At 48.3% G+C, this 17825-nt stretch overlaps 2 protein-coding genes across 19 annotated transcripts; one reads left to right on the forward strand and one right to left on the reverse strand.

Annotated features, from left to right (window-relative positions):
- Positions 1–1705: 1705 nt before the first annotated feature.
- Positions 1706–17050, forward strand: HNRNPH1 (heterogeneous nuclear ribonucleoprotein H1). 18 transcript variants are annotated; one of them, XM_064388328.1, is made up of 16 exons: positions 1706–1841; positions 2414–2525; positions 8253–8312; positions 9062–9199; positions 10036–10191; positions 10391–10534; positions 12050–12188; positions 13186–13364; positions 13599–13670; positions 13749–13882; positions 14049–14184; positions 14352–14435; positions 14546–14596; positions 14926–15009; positions 15613–15705; positions 16271–17050. In XM_064388328.1, exons 2-16 carry the CDS (start codon positions 2477–2479, stop codon positions 16393–16395), a joined length of 1644 nt encoding a protein of 547 aa, XP_064244398.1. In that variant the 5' UTR covers positions 1706–1841; positions 2414–2476; the 3' UTR covers positions 16396–17050. The 18 variants fall into 18 exon arrangements, with proteins under 18 accessions (XP_064244398.1, XP_064244399.1, XP_064244400.1 ...); XM_064388329.1 differs by lacking the exon at positions 14926–15009 and adding an exon at positions 15447–15509; XM_064388330.1 differs by having other exon boundaries at positions 13770–13882.
- LOC135280438 (deoxycytidine kinase 2) lies at positions 3182–7622 on the reverse strand. The gene is made up of 7 exons (XM_064388347.1): positions 7388–7622; positions 6680–6795; positions 6092–6285; positions 5727–5874; positions 5376–5491; positions 4015–4114; positions 3182–3371 (listed from the first exon to the last, which is right to left on the reverse strand). Exons 1-7 carry the CDS (start codon positions 7485–7487, stop codon positions 3333–3335), a joined length of 813 nt encoding a protein of 270 aa, XP_064244417.1. The 5' UTR covers positions 7488–7622; the 3' UTR covers positions 3182–3332.
- Positions 17051–17825: the final 775 nt, after the last annotated feature.

The raw sequence follows: 17825 nt of genomic DNA on the forward strand, positions 1-17825 counted from the left end.
TTGGACAATTAACTCCAATATGCTAATGGACCAGAACTTATAAAAGTATGAGACCTGGGTTGTCCATTTTGTGACCATTTTGGGATCATCTTGGGTGGGCTCTTGTACTGTCCAAGGCAGATCCATTGAGTCCTTCTAATAAACACCTACTTTATTTTTTAACTCTCTCTAGTCTCTGTCCTAGGTCAGCCTTTGCAAGGCATCAACCTCTTTGCCCATTTCCTACCTGATGCACTACAACACTCAGCAGGCTGAGCTGGGCTTGGCTTCCAGCCCTCACTCCCCTAGCTGACCTGAAAGAGGCAAAACCTTCTGGGAATGCAAACGGGAAAAAGGGAGCAGCTCCTCTCCCCTGCTGTCTGGGCAGCAGGTGTGCCTTTCCCCATGGCAGGAATGAAACCGTGAACTTCTGGAGTAGAACAAAGCCTTGTCAGGAAAAAACATGTACCCAGAGCTGCAGCGTGAGCTGTGACAGACACACTGGGGGTCAGCTGGGTCTGCTGGAGGGGAAGGTGCAGGTGTCAGGCTCACACCATAAAACAAAAGCCAGGTAAACGTGATGCCTGAGTCCTAGACGAAATCACAGAAGGAAGAAACTGTACCCATGTTTTCAGGAAGATTTTTATTTCCTGTCTCCCTCTGTGTGAGTGCTCACATACCATGAGACCACCCCCAGGTACAAAAGCACTGAACCAGCCAGGGCCTCTGAGGAAAAGGGCTGCTCTGTTAGCAACAATTCCATTTGAATTGTTAATTATTTTTGCCTTTCGAACCAGCATATACATTGGCTAATCACAACTCTTCTGGTAACTATTTATGTCTTTGCTTGCCCCTGCAGCTCACAGTCACGTTCTTCCCTTGGAAGTGGCTGTACCAAACTTGCTGTGGGTTATGTCAAAGGCAGGCTGAGTTTTTTGCCTAAGATTAGTAGCAGTTACATTTTTGCAGAAAGAAGTCATATGATCTTTCTTCTAACACTGGAAGGATATCTAGAACTTCTTGTCACTGTGAACACAGGATGATTTTAATTTCCTAAGAGACCTCTAAAGATAGGTCCTACATCAGAATCCTGTTTAACTAAATAAACATAAAATCAAGAAAATATTAGGCAAATCAGGCTTTATTTCTCACTGTAAATTAGATAGCAAGAGAACAGCCATTACAGCTCTCTTTAAAGCCACTTAATCACGTGGATCATGATGCATAAACAACAGAAAACCTATTTTCTGTCCTTTTTCAAATGCAGTAATGGGGACTAAAAATACCAATCAGGACTAATAAAATGACACATAGTAAATGTTCCTCAGTGTATGAGCATTAATACACACTATAAAAAGCCAAAAATTATCATTATCTCACTGCTAGAAACGCAAAGGCCTCAACAGGGATTAGCAAAGGGATTTGCTTTACACTAACACCGGGCCAGAAACAAAGCTTGGAGCCGATGCCACACCTCCACAGTCCTAAGGTCACCTTTTATCTGCTCAATCCCACAGCAAGGCTCCCTTGCAGCTATTTTAACCCGAAGCTGCTTCTTCAGCTCGCGATTTTTTTGCGGAGCCGGTGCTGGGCAGAGCGCGGTCTGAGGGCTCGGAGGAGCTCCCAGCGCCCATCGGCGCTCCCAGGCACAGCAGGCTCCTGCGCCGAGCCCGACCCGCCGCAGCCCGGCCCGGGCAGCCCGAAGGAGCGGGGCAGCGCTTCGGGCCTCCCCGCCAGGCCCCGCCGGGCCCGGCCCCGCCGCGGCGGGAGGCGGAGCCCAGCGCTGCTGACACCGGCGGCGGGCGGGGCTGCAGTGCGCGGAGCCGCCGATCGCCGCCGGAGCCCCGCGGCTGCAGCTCGCCGTGAGCGGGGGTGTCGGGGGAGCGGGGACGGGCGGGGGGCGGCGGGGCGGGTGTGGGGGTGAGGGGCAAGGCTGCCGCCATGTTCGGGAACCGGGCCGCGGCACGGGCGGGGGCGGGACTGGAACCGGAGCCGGGGCCGGCAGAGGCTCGCCCCTGGCTCCCCGGGGACTCGAACCCGGGTCCCCCGGCGGGCGCGGGGGGCGCAGGGCCTCGCGGGACCCCCGGGGCGGTCGCGCGCTCCCCCCTCCATTATCCCCCCCCCTCCTCCCCCTCCCACCGCGCGCGCGGGGGGCCGGACGTGACTGGCTGCGTTCAATTTGTCACGCGGCCATTGGCTGGCGGGGGCGGGCGGCGCGTGACGTCAACGCGCGGCGCTGCGCGGCCGGCGGCCATTTATAGGCGCGGAACGGGCGCTGCGCAGACGGAGCGAGCGGGCGGCACCGGGAGTACCGGCGGCTGTATCGCGGCCCATCCCCGCGCGAGCGCCGAGAACCCCCCCCCGCCGAGCCCCGATCCGCCTTCCCCGAGCTCCCCTCCGGCCGCCGCTGAGCCTTTTGTTTCTGTTCGCGCAGCGCCTGAGCGCCCCCGCCCAGCTTTGTTCTCCTTGCGGCCCCTGCGGGGAAGGCGCGGCCAAGATGGACCCTTGTCACACCGAGGAGACCGAGGGCGAGATCCCCGGCTTGGGTAAGGCCCAGCGATGGCGGGCAGCGGGGGGAAGGGGCGGTCGGGCCCTCGTGGCGCGGCCCGGTGCCGCGGAGGCCTCACGGCGGTGGGGGGAGGGGGCGGCGGGACGGGCCCGGCCGCGTGCGCCGCTCAACCCCCCCGGCCGCGTGCGCCGCGCCGGGCGGGGCCGCGGGGGCTCCTCGGGGTCGCTGTCCCGCCTCCGCCGCCGCGCCCGCGGGTCCCTCCCCGCGCTGCGGAGGGGGAGGGTGGGGGGGAGGGGGTGGGCGTGAGATCGCGAACGAAGATAAGCGTGAATTGCAGTTTGTTGCAGGTCTAACGCGTCCAGCCCTAAGTAGCGTAAATCCGGTGGAAACGGCCACTCAGTAAAGCAGAAGTTGAAAGTAAAGGTTTCTGGACGCCATAACAGTCTCGTCTTAAAATGGTGAACTCGTGCCAGTTATTGCAAAACAGCCCTGCTCAGCGCCTGCTATCTGTTTACTGGGTGTCGGCCTCTCGCTGAGCTCCCCCCCCCGGGGACAGTCACTCGACAGGCAATATGACTTTTAAATCTTTATTAAACAGCAGAGAATATACAGGGAAAAAAAAAAAACAAAACCAACCACTATCAAAGCACCCCATATTTGTTCTTTTTAGTTATACAAAAAAGTCTATCAAAACCCACGCTTCTCATAAAAGGATAAAAATCAACTCCAAATCATGTTATTGCATTTCAGGCTTGCTTTAAAATAAGCTATACAGGTAATGCATTTGCTTTAAGTAAATTTTTAAACAGATTGTTGAGTCAACTTCAAGGACTTGTTATTCAAATTAATGTTCATCTTCTAAAGAAGTCAGGAACGACTTGACCTATCAAGAAAAGAAAAAGCATATGTATTATTTCGTAAATTAAAAGCTAAAGCACCATGCTTTTCCCTTTATTTGGGAACAAATTGTTCATTACTGTGGTTTTCCAGTGATGTTTTGCCCCTGCATTTAATTAATGAGCTGAAATGCGTGTGGCCTTTCAGGGGGGCAAGGCAGATGGCATTTCTGAGTGTCTGCTCAAAACTAAGCTATTAATTGCTGGGTTCCATGAGGATGTAATAACAAATACCTCCACAGTTCATCATTGGGCTCTCCTTCCCAGTTTATTTAGAGCTGTTAAATTGAGGGAATTAGTCTTAGAGTCATTCTTCAGTAATCTCAAATTGATGACCCAGATCAAGATGAAGAAAATGGTTTTTATATGGTTTGCTAGGGGAGAGCACTTCCTTATTCTTTTAAGTATTAGGTGGAGTTTTTTTCTCCCCCTGGACTAGCCAAACTTGAAAATTTCTTTTGGCATTTACTTCCCAAGTCTTGCCTTTCCTTGGAGTTGGTAAACACCATTTTGACTAAAGTAACCTTGTCTCAAATGGTTGTTTACTCTCCCTCCCCACTCTGGAAGTGTCACTGCATGCATGATAACTACAGAAGAGCAGGTACAAATCCCCCAGTACTTCATACTTACTTTATCAATCAGGTACTCTTGTTTAATTTTATCATTCTTAAAATCTTCATTAACATCCAAAACGAGAATAGGAATCTCCTTAATGTTCTCAAAATCAACTCTGTTAAATGGAAGAACATAGTTTCAGTAAAATCCACATTAAATCCTGTACATTCAAGACCCCTGCTCTTGATTACCACATACACCTGAAATGTTAAAGCTGATGCTCTTAACTTAAATATGAAGCCCGTGCCAAGTTTGTCCTTAATTGCTCTTCATATGTTTCACACATCTGGGCTCTTATACACGTGGGGGTAAGATAGTTTTTACCTTAAGTTCCTTTTTCTCAGTCTTGTAATGGAATCACTTAGCAGGAACTGAGTATTTTTTTCAAAATCTCTCTTGCCCTGTGTCTCCCACACTTAATCCACTTACCAAGATGCAATTTTAAAGCTTCCTTTCATAAGGATGACCTCTTTAACAGGTTATAAGACTGGTATTTATAACCAGTCTTTATTATTACAAGTAATACCATTTTAGCTTCAGTTTAGGAACAGATGGGAGCAGTAGTTAGTTTTTCAGAGTGTGGAAGGCATTTCTAAAATGCAGTACGTGTGCTCAACATTCAAACTTGTGCTTGCACACTTCAGTTCCAATTCCAAACACAGGAAGTGAGTACACAACATAAACATTCCCAAAATTCCACACTATGCACTGCCTTCTGTCTCCTAAGCATTTGGGTCATCCTATGTGAAACTTCAGCAAGAAGATCAAACTGATAATGTACCTTTCCTGGAATTGTAATGCTTCCCCTTCAGTAGAAAATTTTGGACTCCTCTAGGGAAAAATCTCGAGTCTGTTTTTATATTCAGAGATTCTTTAGATGGGAAAACCAGTAAGAGTCAGTAAGGAACTTAAATTTAAAGGAAGGTATGCAGACATCACTCAGTTGCTAATTAGGTTTCTTGTGTGTAACAGGTCTGCCAAAAGCCTCTCTGATTATTGTTTAAATTTAAGTTAGGATTAATATGTAAACTTTAGTGAAATGCAGTCCTGCTAGTTTAAAGGTAGCTGGGGCCTTGTCTGCCCCTTACATAGCAACAGAAACTCTGTGGTGAGAAATGTGTGTGATTGTTCCCTGGCCACCATTTTAAGTGTCTTATTCCTGAGTCCTTCCAATTAGCAAAATCCATATCCTTGCTGGAGTTACAACTGTAAATCTTTCTCGATAAAATTAGATGAAATCTGAAGTGGGTATAAATATGAGCGTATCCAGCTGCCTGAGTGAAACTAGACTTCACTGAACTCAGTAAAACTAAGGCTTAAAGTAGGAAAGAGCCTTGCCTGCAAGTTGAAACTTGCTACAGAAAATGGATTCCTACCTCATAGTCCTTTCATGAAGCCAGGTTTCATGTTTATAGTGGAGGTTTTCCAAATACTCAAGCTCAATTCCTTGCTCCTCTTTTCTTCCCCTCATCTGTAGCCTTTCCATGCATTTCTGGGGAAAAAAAAAGTATAAACCTGGTCATTAATCATGTGTTCTAGGTTAAATCAGCTAAACGGATCAAGTAGCCCTTAACTTGGAAGGACTAATGCTAGACATCAGTGAGCATTAATTTTAAATGGTTGGCTGAACATAAATGAGTTAAATCCAGAATAACTTTTTTGTACCCTCTTAAGTCTCTGGAAAATGAAACTGGAACTGAGAAACGTCCATTTTTAGTGAGCATTACCTGAGGTGTGGTTCTGAGATAGATCATGCCGTCCAGTTCTATATCTGATTGAAACTGATTCAAAAGCCATGTGTGCCAGTCCTGATAAATGGACCACTCTGTTTCATTAATATTTCCAGACTCGAACAGGTTAGAAGCAAACACGTATCTGCAATGAAAGACATCAGTCTCATGCCAGGAATTACAAAAGTGACCTACCAAAACACTTGTCATCAGAACAGAATGATGGTATTGAAAAAAATACCTTAATCAAGCCTGCTCCCTTGCAGGTATTAGTTTAAATATCAAGTGTTTCCTCAGCTCCATGTCGTTAAAGACCTGGAAACTGTTAATGTGAGTTCTTGCTATGCTGTGAGAGTAATTACCTGTCACTGTACACTGATCTTTCGAAAAATTGCACTGGATGTTCTGCTTCATATAGCTTGGCTGAGAGAGGTTTTAGTTGTGCTTTTACTCGGCTCAAGCAGGCGTAAGTTTGAAATGTGTAAGCCCATCTTGTGGGTTTGTCATACAGCATTTGAAGTAAGTTTCCTCCGCTCTTCTGAGATGTTGAAGGTTCCTAGAAGGCAAGACAAAAAAGTTAATATGAACGTACTGCTTTTCTCAGTCCAGAATTCTGGTATGTTTAAGAATTCATGGCTTTCTTTTTATTATTAAGAAAATGCTTAGGGATAGGAACTAAGAGACTCTTTCCTCAGGTGATGGTGGTTTTCATGACAGCTTCTTTGAGCAGTCTGAGTTAGATTTTAGTGCGATCCCTGTGGAGTAGGGGATGTGATTTGGAATATACGTTCAGTAGTATCTTGCCTTTACAATTTGAGTGCTTGACCAACTGTGGTATGATAGTGGGGATGACTCTGGCTGCTGCAAACTAAGTATAGCTGGATTTTGGCATAGCTCCCTGACTGTGGAACTCCCTGCAGTTTCTTCCGGCCCAGATCCAGCGCACCTACCTCATACTCATCCTCGGCTGTCTTGATGTTGCACCACTTAGCGATGGGCTCGGGGATGATCTCCCACTCATCGCTGTGTTTCTCCAGCAGCCTGACAAACGTTGACTTGCCCGCAGCTGCGGAAGATTAGAGCAGTTTACAGAGGGGTGGGGGTTGATGGCTCTGGTGCTGCTGACGGACGGGGGGGCAGTTTGAGGTTGTTAGCGTCTGTTGGGGCCGGCCGGGTGCGCCGCGGAGCGAACCGCGCTAATCTTTCCGGGCAGAGGGGCCGCGCCCGGCCGGGCGGGCGATAAGGGCGGCGAGCAGCAGCCGACATTTTAGAGCTGCCGAGGCGGGCGGAGCTTGCGGGGCAGAGCGAGGCAGCGGCCGCGCAGGCGCCGGGGCTTGGCGCGGGCGGGAGCGAACGAGTGCTGCTGCCCTGGTGGGTTTGTGCTCCCGAGCCCGCCCTGCGCCTCGGTGTCACTGGCGGGCACCCTGCTCGGGGAGCTCCCCATCCGCCCAGCCTCGCGCCGGGTTCGTGTCCCGGTGCGGCTCTCCCTGCAGGGCCCCCCGCTGCCCGCAGAGCCGGGACGAGCGCGGCAGCCGCGCCTCTTTCTGTCTCCCCCGGCATCCCAGCCCTTGGGGTGCTCCCGGCCTGGTACCCCCCACCTCCCCCCGGACTCCCCTACCGCCCTGAGCCGCCTCCCGCGCCCTCTCCGCCGAGCTCACCGATGTTCCCCTCGATGGAAATCTTCCTGAGGCGCTTCTGGAAGCTGGATTCGAGGGAGCCGGCGGGGCTCTGGCAGTGCCGCTTGGCAGGGGTAGACATGGCGGCGCCGAGCGGGAACTCCGGGGTTCCCGGCTGCTCCAGCGCACTTTAAGCGTCCCGCCAAACGGGTGGGCGGGATGGCCGCTTCCCGCCAGTCCTCCCCGGGAAGAGGCGGAGGCGCTGCCCCCTCCCGCGCCGCTCCTGCCCCCGGCTCCCGCCGCCTCGCTGTTACAAAATGGGCGTTCGGCAAGTGAAATGGAGAAGAGAGCTTTGTGCAGGAAGTGACTGTAGCGCGGTTCCACTTACTGATCTAATTTGCATTTCTGTAAACGAGTTCGCCATGTTGTTTGATTTACTTACGTAAACTTGAGCATGCACTTAAAAAAAAGTCAAAAAGCCTGCAGCTGTGGGGGTGGGGTGGTTGTTAGCAGTCCGGAACATGTAATGAGAGATGAGGCAGTGTAGGCTCAGTCTGGTTTGGTACTGACTGGGAAAGAAACACTCGTGCACGTAGGGCGTTCAGAGCAGCTTCTGGGCTCCAGATACCTGTGCAGGGGCTCCAGCAGCCTGCTGACTCTAGGCATAGGTTCTCTACCGACTGTGTAGACAAGTTGAAACAGGAGCTGGTTATCCAAGGGGGAGGGGAATGGAGGATTCTTACATAATGAGTTATTCAAGTTTCCTCCTTCCTCCTCGGTAATGCAAGGTGAAATCTAGCTAGGTCTGGTGTGTTTGGAGGAAATGGGAGGGAATTAACTTTTCCGTTCTTTTATGATAATTGTGACCCATTGTCTCTTCTTTCCCCATCTCCTCCAAACACACCAGGCTTCAGTGACCGAAGCGAGCAGATTGTTTCACGTGGGGTAGCGTCAGCCTTTGAAGCTGGTAAGTGCTAGTTGTCCCGCACGCTGCGTGCGGCCAGAGCGCTCCGCTGTCCGCGCCGCGCGGGGGCCGCGCCGGGCCGGGGCGGGGGCGCGCGGGGCACGCGCAGTGCGGCGCGCGGGCCGCGCGGGGCCGGGGCTTTGTTCGGCGCGGCGGGCGGGCGGCGCGTGCGCACAGGCGGCGCGCGGGGTCTCGGGGGTGGGGCCGAGCCCCACCGGGCACATGCGCCCCGCGCCCCCCCGGCCACGCCGCGGCCGGTCCCGTGCTCGGCCAGGGCTCGCGGCGCTCGGTGCCCGCTCCCCACACGGCCCTCCCTGCCAACCGGCCGCGGGCGCTGCGCCATCGCCGGGGGCCGCGGGCCCGCCAGGGCGGCGTCTGGGACCGCGCTCTTTGTGCGGAGGAAGGCCCGGCCCAGCGGAAGCGGGAGCACCCGCCGCCATTTCCTAGCGCGCTCTCGCTGCAGGCTCGCCCGCTCGCTGCCGCCTGACCGGGACTAGGCGCTCTCCGGACAGTGGATCAGGCTCGGAGCCCTAGAACCAGCGCGGAGCCCCACCATGTGTGCGTGCGGGGAAGGGGCAGGGCGCGGGCCGGGGGCGGGAGCGGCGCCGTGTGTGTGAGGCGGCAGCGCCCGAGGCACAGCAGGACCAGGGAGGGCCGGGGCACAGGCCAGGGGGGCCGCCGGGCGCTCTGAGGGGGTGCGGGTGGCGGCCGTGCTGAGCAGCATCTCAAAGGGCCCGTTCTGATCTTTCCAGCAACCACGGAAGCAGAGACAGAGCAGAGCCTCACCCCGAATGTGATGCTGAACACAGAGAGCAGCGAGGGATACGTGGTGAAAGTCCGGGGGCTGCCTTGGTCTTGCTCCACCGAGGAGGTGCAGAGGTTCTTCTCCGGTAAGTGGGGCTGTGGGGGAATAGGAAGTGTGGGAGAGGGGTCGGGCTGTGCTGTCTCTTCTTCTGGGTCCCTCCCAGTGGGAGTGCTGTAGTGAGCAGTTGCAGGAGGCATTCAGTAGCAGTGCAGTTTGTAGTGCAACAAGTGCTTCACCTAGAGCCTGGGATGGAAAGCTGTGTTCCTGCTAGCAGGAACTCTAAGGGGCTTGGTCTGGGTTGCTGGGATAGCCACAACTGCCTTTGCTGCTTGAGCAGCCAGGAGAGAGAAGGTTCAGTTTTAAAGCATGTTCAACCTGAAGCAAGAATTTTAAAGCTAAATCAGTTTAGTTCTTGTATTGTCCTAATAGACTCATGTCTTTTGGGACAAAACAAGTTTTCAGTGTGTGTATCATTCCCTAAATTATTGGCATTCTGCAGTAATAAGTAGTGGTGGTAAATGCTGCAACTGGACCATTTAAAACTGCTTCAGGAATTTGGTGTATTTGACTTAGTTCTCATACAGTTTATTGCACTTACACTGATTGTTACTATTCCTTATTTCTTGTTAATAAGAAAGTTAAGATCAAAAGCAGATATTATGTTTGAGGCAGAAAAGCTTTGGAAATAGCTAATTTGCAATTATCTGTAGGTTTGACGAGAATGGTAACTTTAGTTAGCATCTTAGTTAGTTGATGCATCTTAGTTGATTGGTCATTTTAAGGTTGCATTGCAACAGGAGTACTGCTGGTTTTGTTGTTATAATTGATACTCAGTACATTTTTGGTTGTAGGCTCTCTGAAATTTTCAAAGTGACACTGTTCTTGTGATAATTAATGTAATTCTGGCCTTTCTGTTTTCAGACTGCAAGATTCTGAACGGGGCTTTGGGTATCCGTTTCATCTACACCAGGGAGGGCAGACCAAGTGGAGAAGCATTTGCTGAACTTGAGTCAGAGGAGGATGTGAAATTGGCCTTGAAAAAAGACAGAGAAACAATGGGACACAGATACGTTGAAGGTTTGATTCAGTTGGTCTAGTAACTGACTACATTGTGTTTGTGCTTGATGGGTTTTTGGTTAATTGCATTTTTTTGTCCCTTTAAAATGCATGTGAAAGGACAAATGGTGGACGTGCATAAGTTGACTAGTTTCAAGGCAAATGACTTTAAAAACTGTTCCTTACTCCAGAATGCATTAATTCTAAGTGCCTTTTACAGTTTTCAAGTCAAACAACGTTGAAATGGATTGGGTTCTGAAGCATACTGGTCCCAACAGCCCTGATACAGCTAATGATGGTTTTGTACGTCTTAGAGGACTCCCATTTGGCTGTAGTAAAGAAGAAATTGTACAGTTCTTTTCAGGTATGTGGGATAAAAGTAGTAGCTATAGCACTATTGGTTTATGCTAAAAATACCCCAGCAAACCAAACAGGCATGGATTGCCCATGTCGTAGTACATCCAACAGTATTATCATGGGTATTAAAAGTAAATCAGTTTTTCACTAGTTCTCTGACCATGAGGAATCCTTTGGATCACTTTCTAAAATACTTGATAATTAAATAATTTAGGGAATGCCAAAAAGGTGCTTGAATTTGTACTTGGTGGGACATGCTGTTCCAAAAAAAGGATTATAGCAAAGTGTCTTGCTTTCCAAGTAAAGCTGAACAGTTGATGAGGGAGGCTACTTCCACCCCCAGCCTTGGATGATTGGCCCTGGTCAGTGAAGGAGGTAGAGCACACTCACCACGGGGCTCTGTGAGGAGCAGGTTCTCAGTAAAGGCCCATGACCTCTTCCCAACATAGAGCTAGTACTGGGGGAAATGCAGGGAAAACCTGCTGAACTCTACCCAAATACAGATTTACAGATTTGCCCCTTTCTCTTCCTATGGGGATAAAAAAAGCCACCAGACCCTTGATGTTGCCTAGCTCAAAAGTTTTTATGGATGAAGAGTTTGTCTTGTTTTGACTAATTTTTACTTTTTTTGCAGCTGTTTTATGTTTACAAACTGGAAGTAGACTATTAAGATGTCTAAGAATGGAATATATTGATTGTTTAGGATTTCACTTGTTATTATTTTGAAAATACTAGATTTCTTAATGTTTTGCTATTACAAGATATTATGAAGCTTGCTGTTTTGCTTTAAAATGCAGTAGAAACATTTCCAGTTTTACAATCTCAGAACTTGTTTTTTGTTTGTTTTCTTTTTTTTTTTGTTTTCTGAATTGGTGATATAAACAAAAGCAATTTCTAAGCATGTGCATTTTAAGCTGTTTTTTTCTTACATGGTGAAGTAATTCAAGCTTTATAAGTTATTAATGTGCTTAATATACAAAATGTGTCTCTTCTGTTCAGGAACTAATACTTAAAAATTACTTCATGATTTTTTTCTTAATTAAGCACTCCTAAAGATAAAAAAAATGCTGAAACTTGATGTTTGCATAAGATTTAATTATTTTATATGAGTGACATCTAGTAAAATTACTTGTTCTATATAAAGCTGTTTAACTTGCTGTGTTTGAATTTAAGTTCTCTTAAAAAGTTCATCTTAAATACTTTCACAGAATTGCCGAGGTTTGTAATGATGTGTGACGTTCTTAACGCACCCTGCATTAGATGCCTTCTCTGAGGGGCTGTCCCTGACCCTCAGAGCTTTTCTGAGCTCTGCAGGGTGGGTTAAGAACCTGAACTGAATGGTATGTGATCGTGGAGCTCTTTGTTGACATGCCTTTTTTATTCTGGTGTTCTAGAATCAACATACCATTCGCTTAAAAGTGTTTAAATTCTGGTGTTTTTAAAGCTATAAGAAAAAACTCATGACTGGGCTTGTGATGTTAATATTGCCCCCCTACTGGGGTTATTTGTCCTTGGGTTGAAGGGTTGGAAATCGTGCCAAATGGGATAACATTGCCGGTGGACTTCCAGGGGAGGAGTACGGGGGAGGCCTTCGTGCAGTTTGCTTCACAGGAAATAGCTGAAAAGGCTCTAAAGAAACACAAGGAAAGAATAGGGCACAGGTGGGGATGGATGGTTGGTTGGCTCTGTCACTTTTCTTATGGTAAACAATTAAATCCATATTCTCTCTTCTGAAAGTGTTAACACCCAAATCAAAATAGTATTGTGGTCTCTAATTTGGTGATGAGTAAAGGTATTGATTGCTACACTGTGTGTGGCACAGACTGTTTAGATCTACCTGAAAATACAAGATAAAATTGGCTAAACTAAAATGTGCTTTGGAAAATTAGTAATAACAGGCATTCAAAACTATAGCTTGGAAATGACAAAGTTGAGAGACTATGGCTTTAACTTCTCAAATAGCACCAATTCTGCCTTTAGCTCTAAAGACATGCACAGTATTCTTACTACCATAAGAAAATGTGATACTTTCTAAACTTGTTTTATAAGTTGAAATGTAACAAATTTACTTACTTGTATTAATCTTCAATGTAATAAGCATAGCTTTCAAGAAATTGTCACAAAGGGTTTTTATTCAATTTTTACTTGTGACTATTTTTCATTGAAGCATGCACCTTTTGCCTATGCTGAATCTCTGAAGCATAGGCTGGGTTCAGTAGTACATGCAGAGCTTTCTGTGGCATCCTGGTGGGTTAAACTCTCGGTGGAGATCGGGTTTTTAACCCTCTGTTTCTGTTGCCTTGAGCAACAGTGCTGAGTTGAGTGGACACTGGTCCCTCCTACATTGTTTGACTAACATTTTAAATTGGGGGGAGGTGGGTGGGGAATTGATATTGCTCCCCCACCCTTAAGGCTGGGATACTGCAAAGTATAAGGAGCACATAAACCCTTCAGTAATTTTAATTTCTTGAAAATACACTGATTTAAATGTAATGTAGTGCTAATAATAGAAAGTCATTGCCTACATAACGTAAAGAAACCTGGCTTAAAATACTGCCAGTGTCAAGGCTATGACTAAATGGCTTGTTGTAATGTGAAGTTGTGAGGTGTTTGTGGAAGGAATGGAAGACTGACTTGTCCCTGTGCAAACACTCGCAGGTACATTGAGATCTTCAAGAGCAGCCGAGCAGAGGTGCGCACTCACTACGACCCTCCCCGCAAGCTGCTGGCCATGCAGAGACCCGGGCCGTACGACAGGCCCGGCCTGACGCGCGGATACAACAGCCTGGGTAGAGGAAGTAGCTTGGAGAGAATGAGGCGTGGAGCCTACGGAGGAGGTAAGTGCACGGGGGCCCAGGGAGCTGCTCGTTTCAAAAGCAGCAACTCCTGGACCTGGTAGTGTCTCCCCAGCTGTGTATGTGTCCTTGGCCTTAATTCTTGTAGAAGAAATGAAATGTTGTAGTAGTCGTTGTTTGCAGTGTGTACTGTGTATTTGGATCTTTCTGTAGTCGAAATGAAAGTTTATTTGGATCTTTGTGTAGTTGAAATGAACATGTCCAATCTGTTTCTAGGTTATGGAGGTTATGATGACTACAATGGGTATAATGATGGCTATGGGTTTGGTTCTGATAGATTTGGAAGAGGTAAGGATCTCTAATAGGAACAGTAACTGAACTTACGACATGTCCCAAAAGAAACTAAAATACATCTGAAAGACCTAGAATGGACTCTTTTCTCCGCAGGGATGTCGGACCACAGGTACGGCGACGGATCGTCCACCTTCCAGAGCACGACCGGCCACTGCGTCCACATGCGAGGCCTGCCCTACAGAGCCACGGAGAACGACATCTACAACGTGAGTGCCACACGCTGCTCCCAGTGCATGGCTTTGGGTCCCGGGGTCCTTGTGGGGACATAGCAGCTGTGCTGCAGCTGCGGTGTTCCTCTGGAGAAAATGGCTTGTTGTAAGCCCAGACTGTTGCATTGGTGCGTTTTAATCTGTGTGACTGTTCCGTGTGTAGTTCTTCTCACCTCTGAACCCTGTAAGAGTACACATTGAAATCGGACCAGATGGCAGAGTAACCGGAGAGGCTGACGTTGAGTTTGCTACTCATGAGGACGCAGTGGCTGCTATGTCCAAAGACAAAGCAAACATGCGTAAGTCCGACTGCTCGGAAGAGGTGGCTTTAGGGAGCTGCCAGCACTGGTGTAGTGCATCTGCTGCAGCTGGAATGCCAGAGATGTCACTGCAGTTTCACTTGCACTGAGACAGGCTGCATGGGTTTGGTGTGAAATGCTCTCATGGGAAAACTTTCTTCTTCCAGAACACAGATATGTAGAGCTCTTCCTGAATTCTACAGCAGGAGGAACTGGTGGTGCCTATGGCAGTCAGATGATGGGAGCAATGGGTATGTAACGGTCTCACTGCATGTGGAAGCTGGCTCGTTTTGTACAGTTCATGCTTTATTGTGTGCCTGGCTTCAAAACTGAAATTCAACATTCTGTCTTAATCACACAGTCAAGGAATCGGAAGGGGTGGTCCAAGATTGGAACACTAGCACATTGCCAGGTATATAATCCTTTTGGGAATACATTTGGGCTTAAATAGGTTGAATAAACTTGGTGCTGAGTGTGGTATGCCTGATGGGATGAGTGGCTTCTTTGAGAGTGTGGTAGTGCAAAATCTGGGAGATGCCTGTCCTTTTTATTCTCCTTCCCCTTCCCTGTTGGGGAATACCAGAACATAGTTCGGTGATGGAGGATGTATCTGTGGCATGTGACCGGCCATTCAAGCTGAGTCTTGGTGGTGAGAGAGAGATACTTGGAATTGGGAGAAATTGTCTGAATTGCTCTGGCAAACCCCAAAATTGTTTAAAAATCTAAAATGTGTGTTTGCAGCACAAGTCTTAAATGCCTGTTGCTGTTATGCCTCTAAGACAGATACCCTCCTGACACCCAGCTGGGCTGGTTTCGGAGATGAAGGTGGGGTTGGTTTCTGGGGGGCTCCTTTCTCTCGAGGGTGGGGGGTGTGGATACACTGCTGTTTTTATAGTATTTGGTTACAAAATGTTTGTAGTTCTAATGCTGATAGTGAAACTACAGAAAGGAATGTAGGCAAGTGATGAGGTGAAGAGCAGTTGCTTGTGTAAACAGAGGTATCTCTGTCTGAGCCACAGCACTGCTCTGATGTGATGCACAATCAGTCTGGGGCAGGAATAAGTCTGTCAGGACCATGTACACATGAGTGACTCCAGTTAATGAGCTTCTGTCCTTCTGGAAGGGCAGCACTCAGTGTGAGGTCCCTTAAAGCCAAGCTTAAGTTTTTTGGGGTGTGTTAAAATTCAGATTGATCCTTTTTAGTATAGTCCACAGAAATTGTAAAAGTAATTTCTAAAGTTCTTGTTGCTGCTTGATTGCAGGGATGTCCTTAGAAACCCCATCACTTTCCTTGAGCATGTTAAACTTCCCTTGGTGTGAGCAAGGTAGTGCCAGAGTGCAGGGGCTGTTGGTTGGGTGAGGGCTGGGTTTGTTGATGAGCAGATCTTGACCCGAAAGTTCTTAATCTTTCTACCCTTAACTTAAAAGGGAGCCAATCCAGTTACGGTGCTCCAGGCAACCAGCAGCTGAGTGGGGGCTACGGAGGAGGATATGGAGGTCAAAGCAGCATGAGTGGCTATGGTAAGAGCATTTCTTTGCTGGTTCGCATTGGGCCAGCTGGCTTAACATGCCCTTCACTGGTGTTCAAGGGTTGTGTTATAACCTGGGCAGCACAGGCTCTGAAAGTTAAAGTTGTGGTTACTGTGAATTTTGGGGAGTGGGGGGATTGATTTGAAGCTGCAATGGGGAGCTGATGGGGGGGAAATGTGGGAAACTATTCTGAAAGGGGCAGGAAATGCCAGTCTCAGACTTGCATTGCTCTGATCACTTTTCTTAACCCAAAAGCTGGAGACCAGCTTTGTTTAAACACAGTACAAATGGGGGAGGGGGTCATGGGAGGCTGGGTCCTCCCTATTCCCCCAGAGCAGTGGTAAAGCTCTGGCTTGGGAAGGGGGTGATGCAGAGCTCGTGCTGTCGTTGAACATCCGGTAACTGGCTTTGGGTACGGAGCTGTAAACTGACACTTTGCAGCGTTGGGCACGGTAGACGGTATTTACGAGGTGGCCCAGCAAGGACAGGCGTTGGGGCAAGGATGCTTCGAGTCGGCCTGAGGCAGCTGTGAACCTGCTGTCGGTTTCCCCCTCAGACCCCGGGAGCCAGGGCGCCATGAACAGCAGCTACTACAGCAGTGGGAACCGCGCATCCATGGGAGTGAACGGCATGGGCGGCATGTCCAACATGTCCAACATGAGTGGTGGCTGGGGAATGTAACCAATCGCTGACTTTTGGTCACATCTTTTTTAAAAAACAAAAAAACAAAAAACTAAGTTTAACAGTTTTGCAATACGAGCTTGTGATTTATGCTTTACTGTAAGTGAATTCAGGATTGTTTTAAAACCTTTCAGGTTCAGTATTTTTGAACATACAGAAATGAACATTCATCTAGGATGTAATAACCAAGTAAAGACTATAACTGTTAAACAATTTGGAGCGTTTCTCAAGTTAGTTTTGTTGTAGGAGTGTATTTAAGCAGTAAGCGTATTTAGGTTAAAGCTGTTTGAATTATGTTAAATGTTGCTCTTATACCATATTACATCCAACACTGTTTTGAATACATGTTGAAAGAGACATGCTTTTTTGTAAAGAACCAATATAGGAGCTGTGTCTGAAAATCAAAGTGAACATTTGGCATGTTAGTTCTAGTTTATTTCTTTTAATATCCTGTAAGGCATGTTAAAGCTTTTTTTTTTTAAGTTAATGGGGGAAACATGTTGAGACGCAATACGGCTACTTTAGGATTTTGGTCTTGGTGTTCGTATAAAATTCTGAGGCCTTGATTTAATCTTTCATTGTATTGTGATTTCCTTTTTAGGTGTATTGCGCTAAGTGAAACTTGTTAAATAAATCTTCCTTTTAAAAACTGGAACTCACTCCTTCTTGACCTCCAGCTTCTTGTAACCACACTTGCACCCATGTCCTCTGGCTGTTGTGCTCTTGCCCTGCAGCTGCCCCACAGTGACTCCTGAGGGAGCACTGACCCATAGAGTGTTACAGTGACAGCTGGGGGGAGCAGGGGCAGCCACCCCTGCTGCTGGGGGTGCCCAGTGGGTGTTGGTTCAAAGCACTGCATGGCTGTGCCCTGAGCGGGGCCTGGGCCCTAAAACTGCTGGGGGGATGAGAGATGATTCTGTACTTTACTGTGGGCATCCATGGACCGGGCAGCTTACTGCAACCATGTTTCAATAAATGTAACTTGTCAAACATCCTGCTTAAAGATGTGATTTTGTAAGCAACATAGTTACAGCTTTTCAAGCACTGCAACTTCCCCCGAAATGGGGAATCTGCTTCCATGCAGTCAGTGGTCATAGTACTTTGTTTGGCCATGGTATAGAGCCATTTGTCCTGAAGGGTAAAACCTGAGGTCCTTTCTACAGTGATGAGTGTCCTGTTCTGTAGCAGAGGAGCTGTAAGGGTGGAATTCCGAGTGCTGGGTATTCCAGCCATGGCTGTGTGCCATGGGAGCAGCCTGCTTCCTGAGGGGAATGCTGACAGCCCAGCTCAATGGCCACGTGGCCCTGCCGTGCCTGTGTCAGAGCTGGGGCAGAGGGGGGATCACCCCGGGGTTTGCACTGTCCACATGGAGCCTCTGGTGGTTGAAGAGCTGCCCTGGAACCTGGGGCACACACGGGTGGTGTTGGGTG

Source organism: Passer domesticus, chromosome 13, assembly GCF_036417665.1.
Source record: "Passer domesticus isolate bPasDom1 chromosome 13, bPasDom1.hap1, whole genome shotgun sequence".
NCBI classification, from domain to species: domain Eukaryota; kingdom Metazoa; phylum Chordata; class Aves; order Passeriformes; family Passeridae; genus Passer; species Passer domesticus.

Excerpts from the sequence above, each read along its gene's own strand:
- HNRNPH1 (XM_064388328.1), top strand. The coding sequence starts at position 2,477 with ATGGACCCTTGTCACACCGAGGAGACCGAGGGCGAGATCCCCGGCTTG. Across the intron at positions 14,185-14,351 it reads CAAAGACAAAGCAAACATGC|AACACAGATATGTAGAGCTC; the intron begins GTAAGTCCGACT and ends TTCTTCTTCCAG. Across the intron at positions 15,010-15,612 it reads GGCTGGTTTCGGAGATGAAG|GGAGCCAATCCAGTTACGGT; the intron begins GTGGGGTTGGTT and ends TTAACTTAAAAG.
- LOC135280438 (XM_064388347.1), bottom strand. The coding sequence starts at position 7,487 with ATGTCTACCCCTGCCAAGCGGCACTGCCAGAGCCCCGCCGGCTCCCTC. Across the intron at positions 6,286-6,679 it reads CAGCCGAGGATGAGTATGAG|GAACCTTCAACATCTCAGAA; the intron begins GTAGGTGCGCTG and ends CTTGCCTTCTAG. Across the intron at positions 4,115-5,375 it reads CTTCATGAAAGGACTATGAG|AGTTGATTTTGAGAACATTA; the intron begins GTAGGAATCCAT and ends TCCATTTAACAG.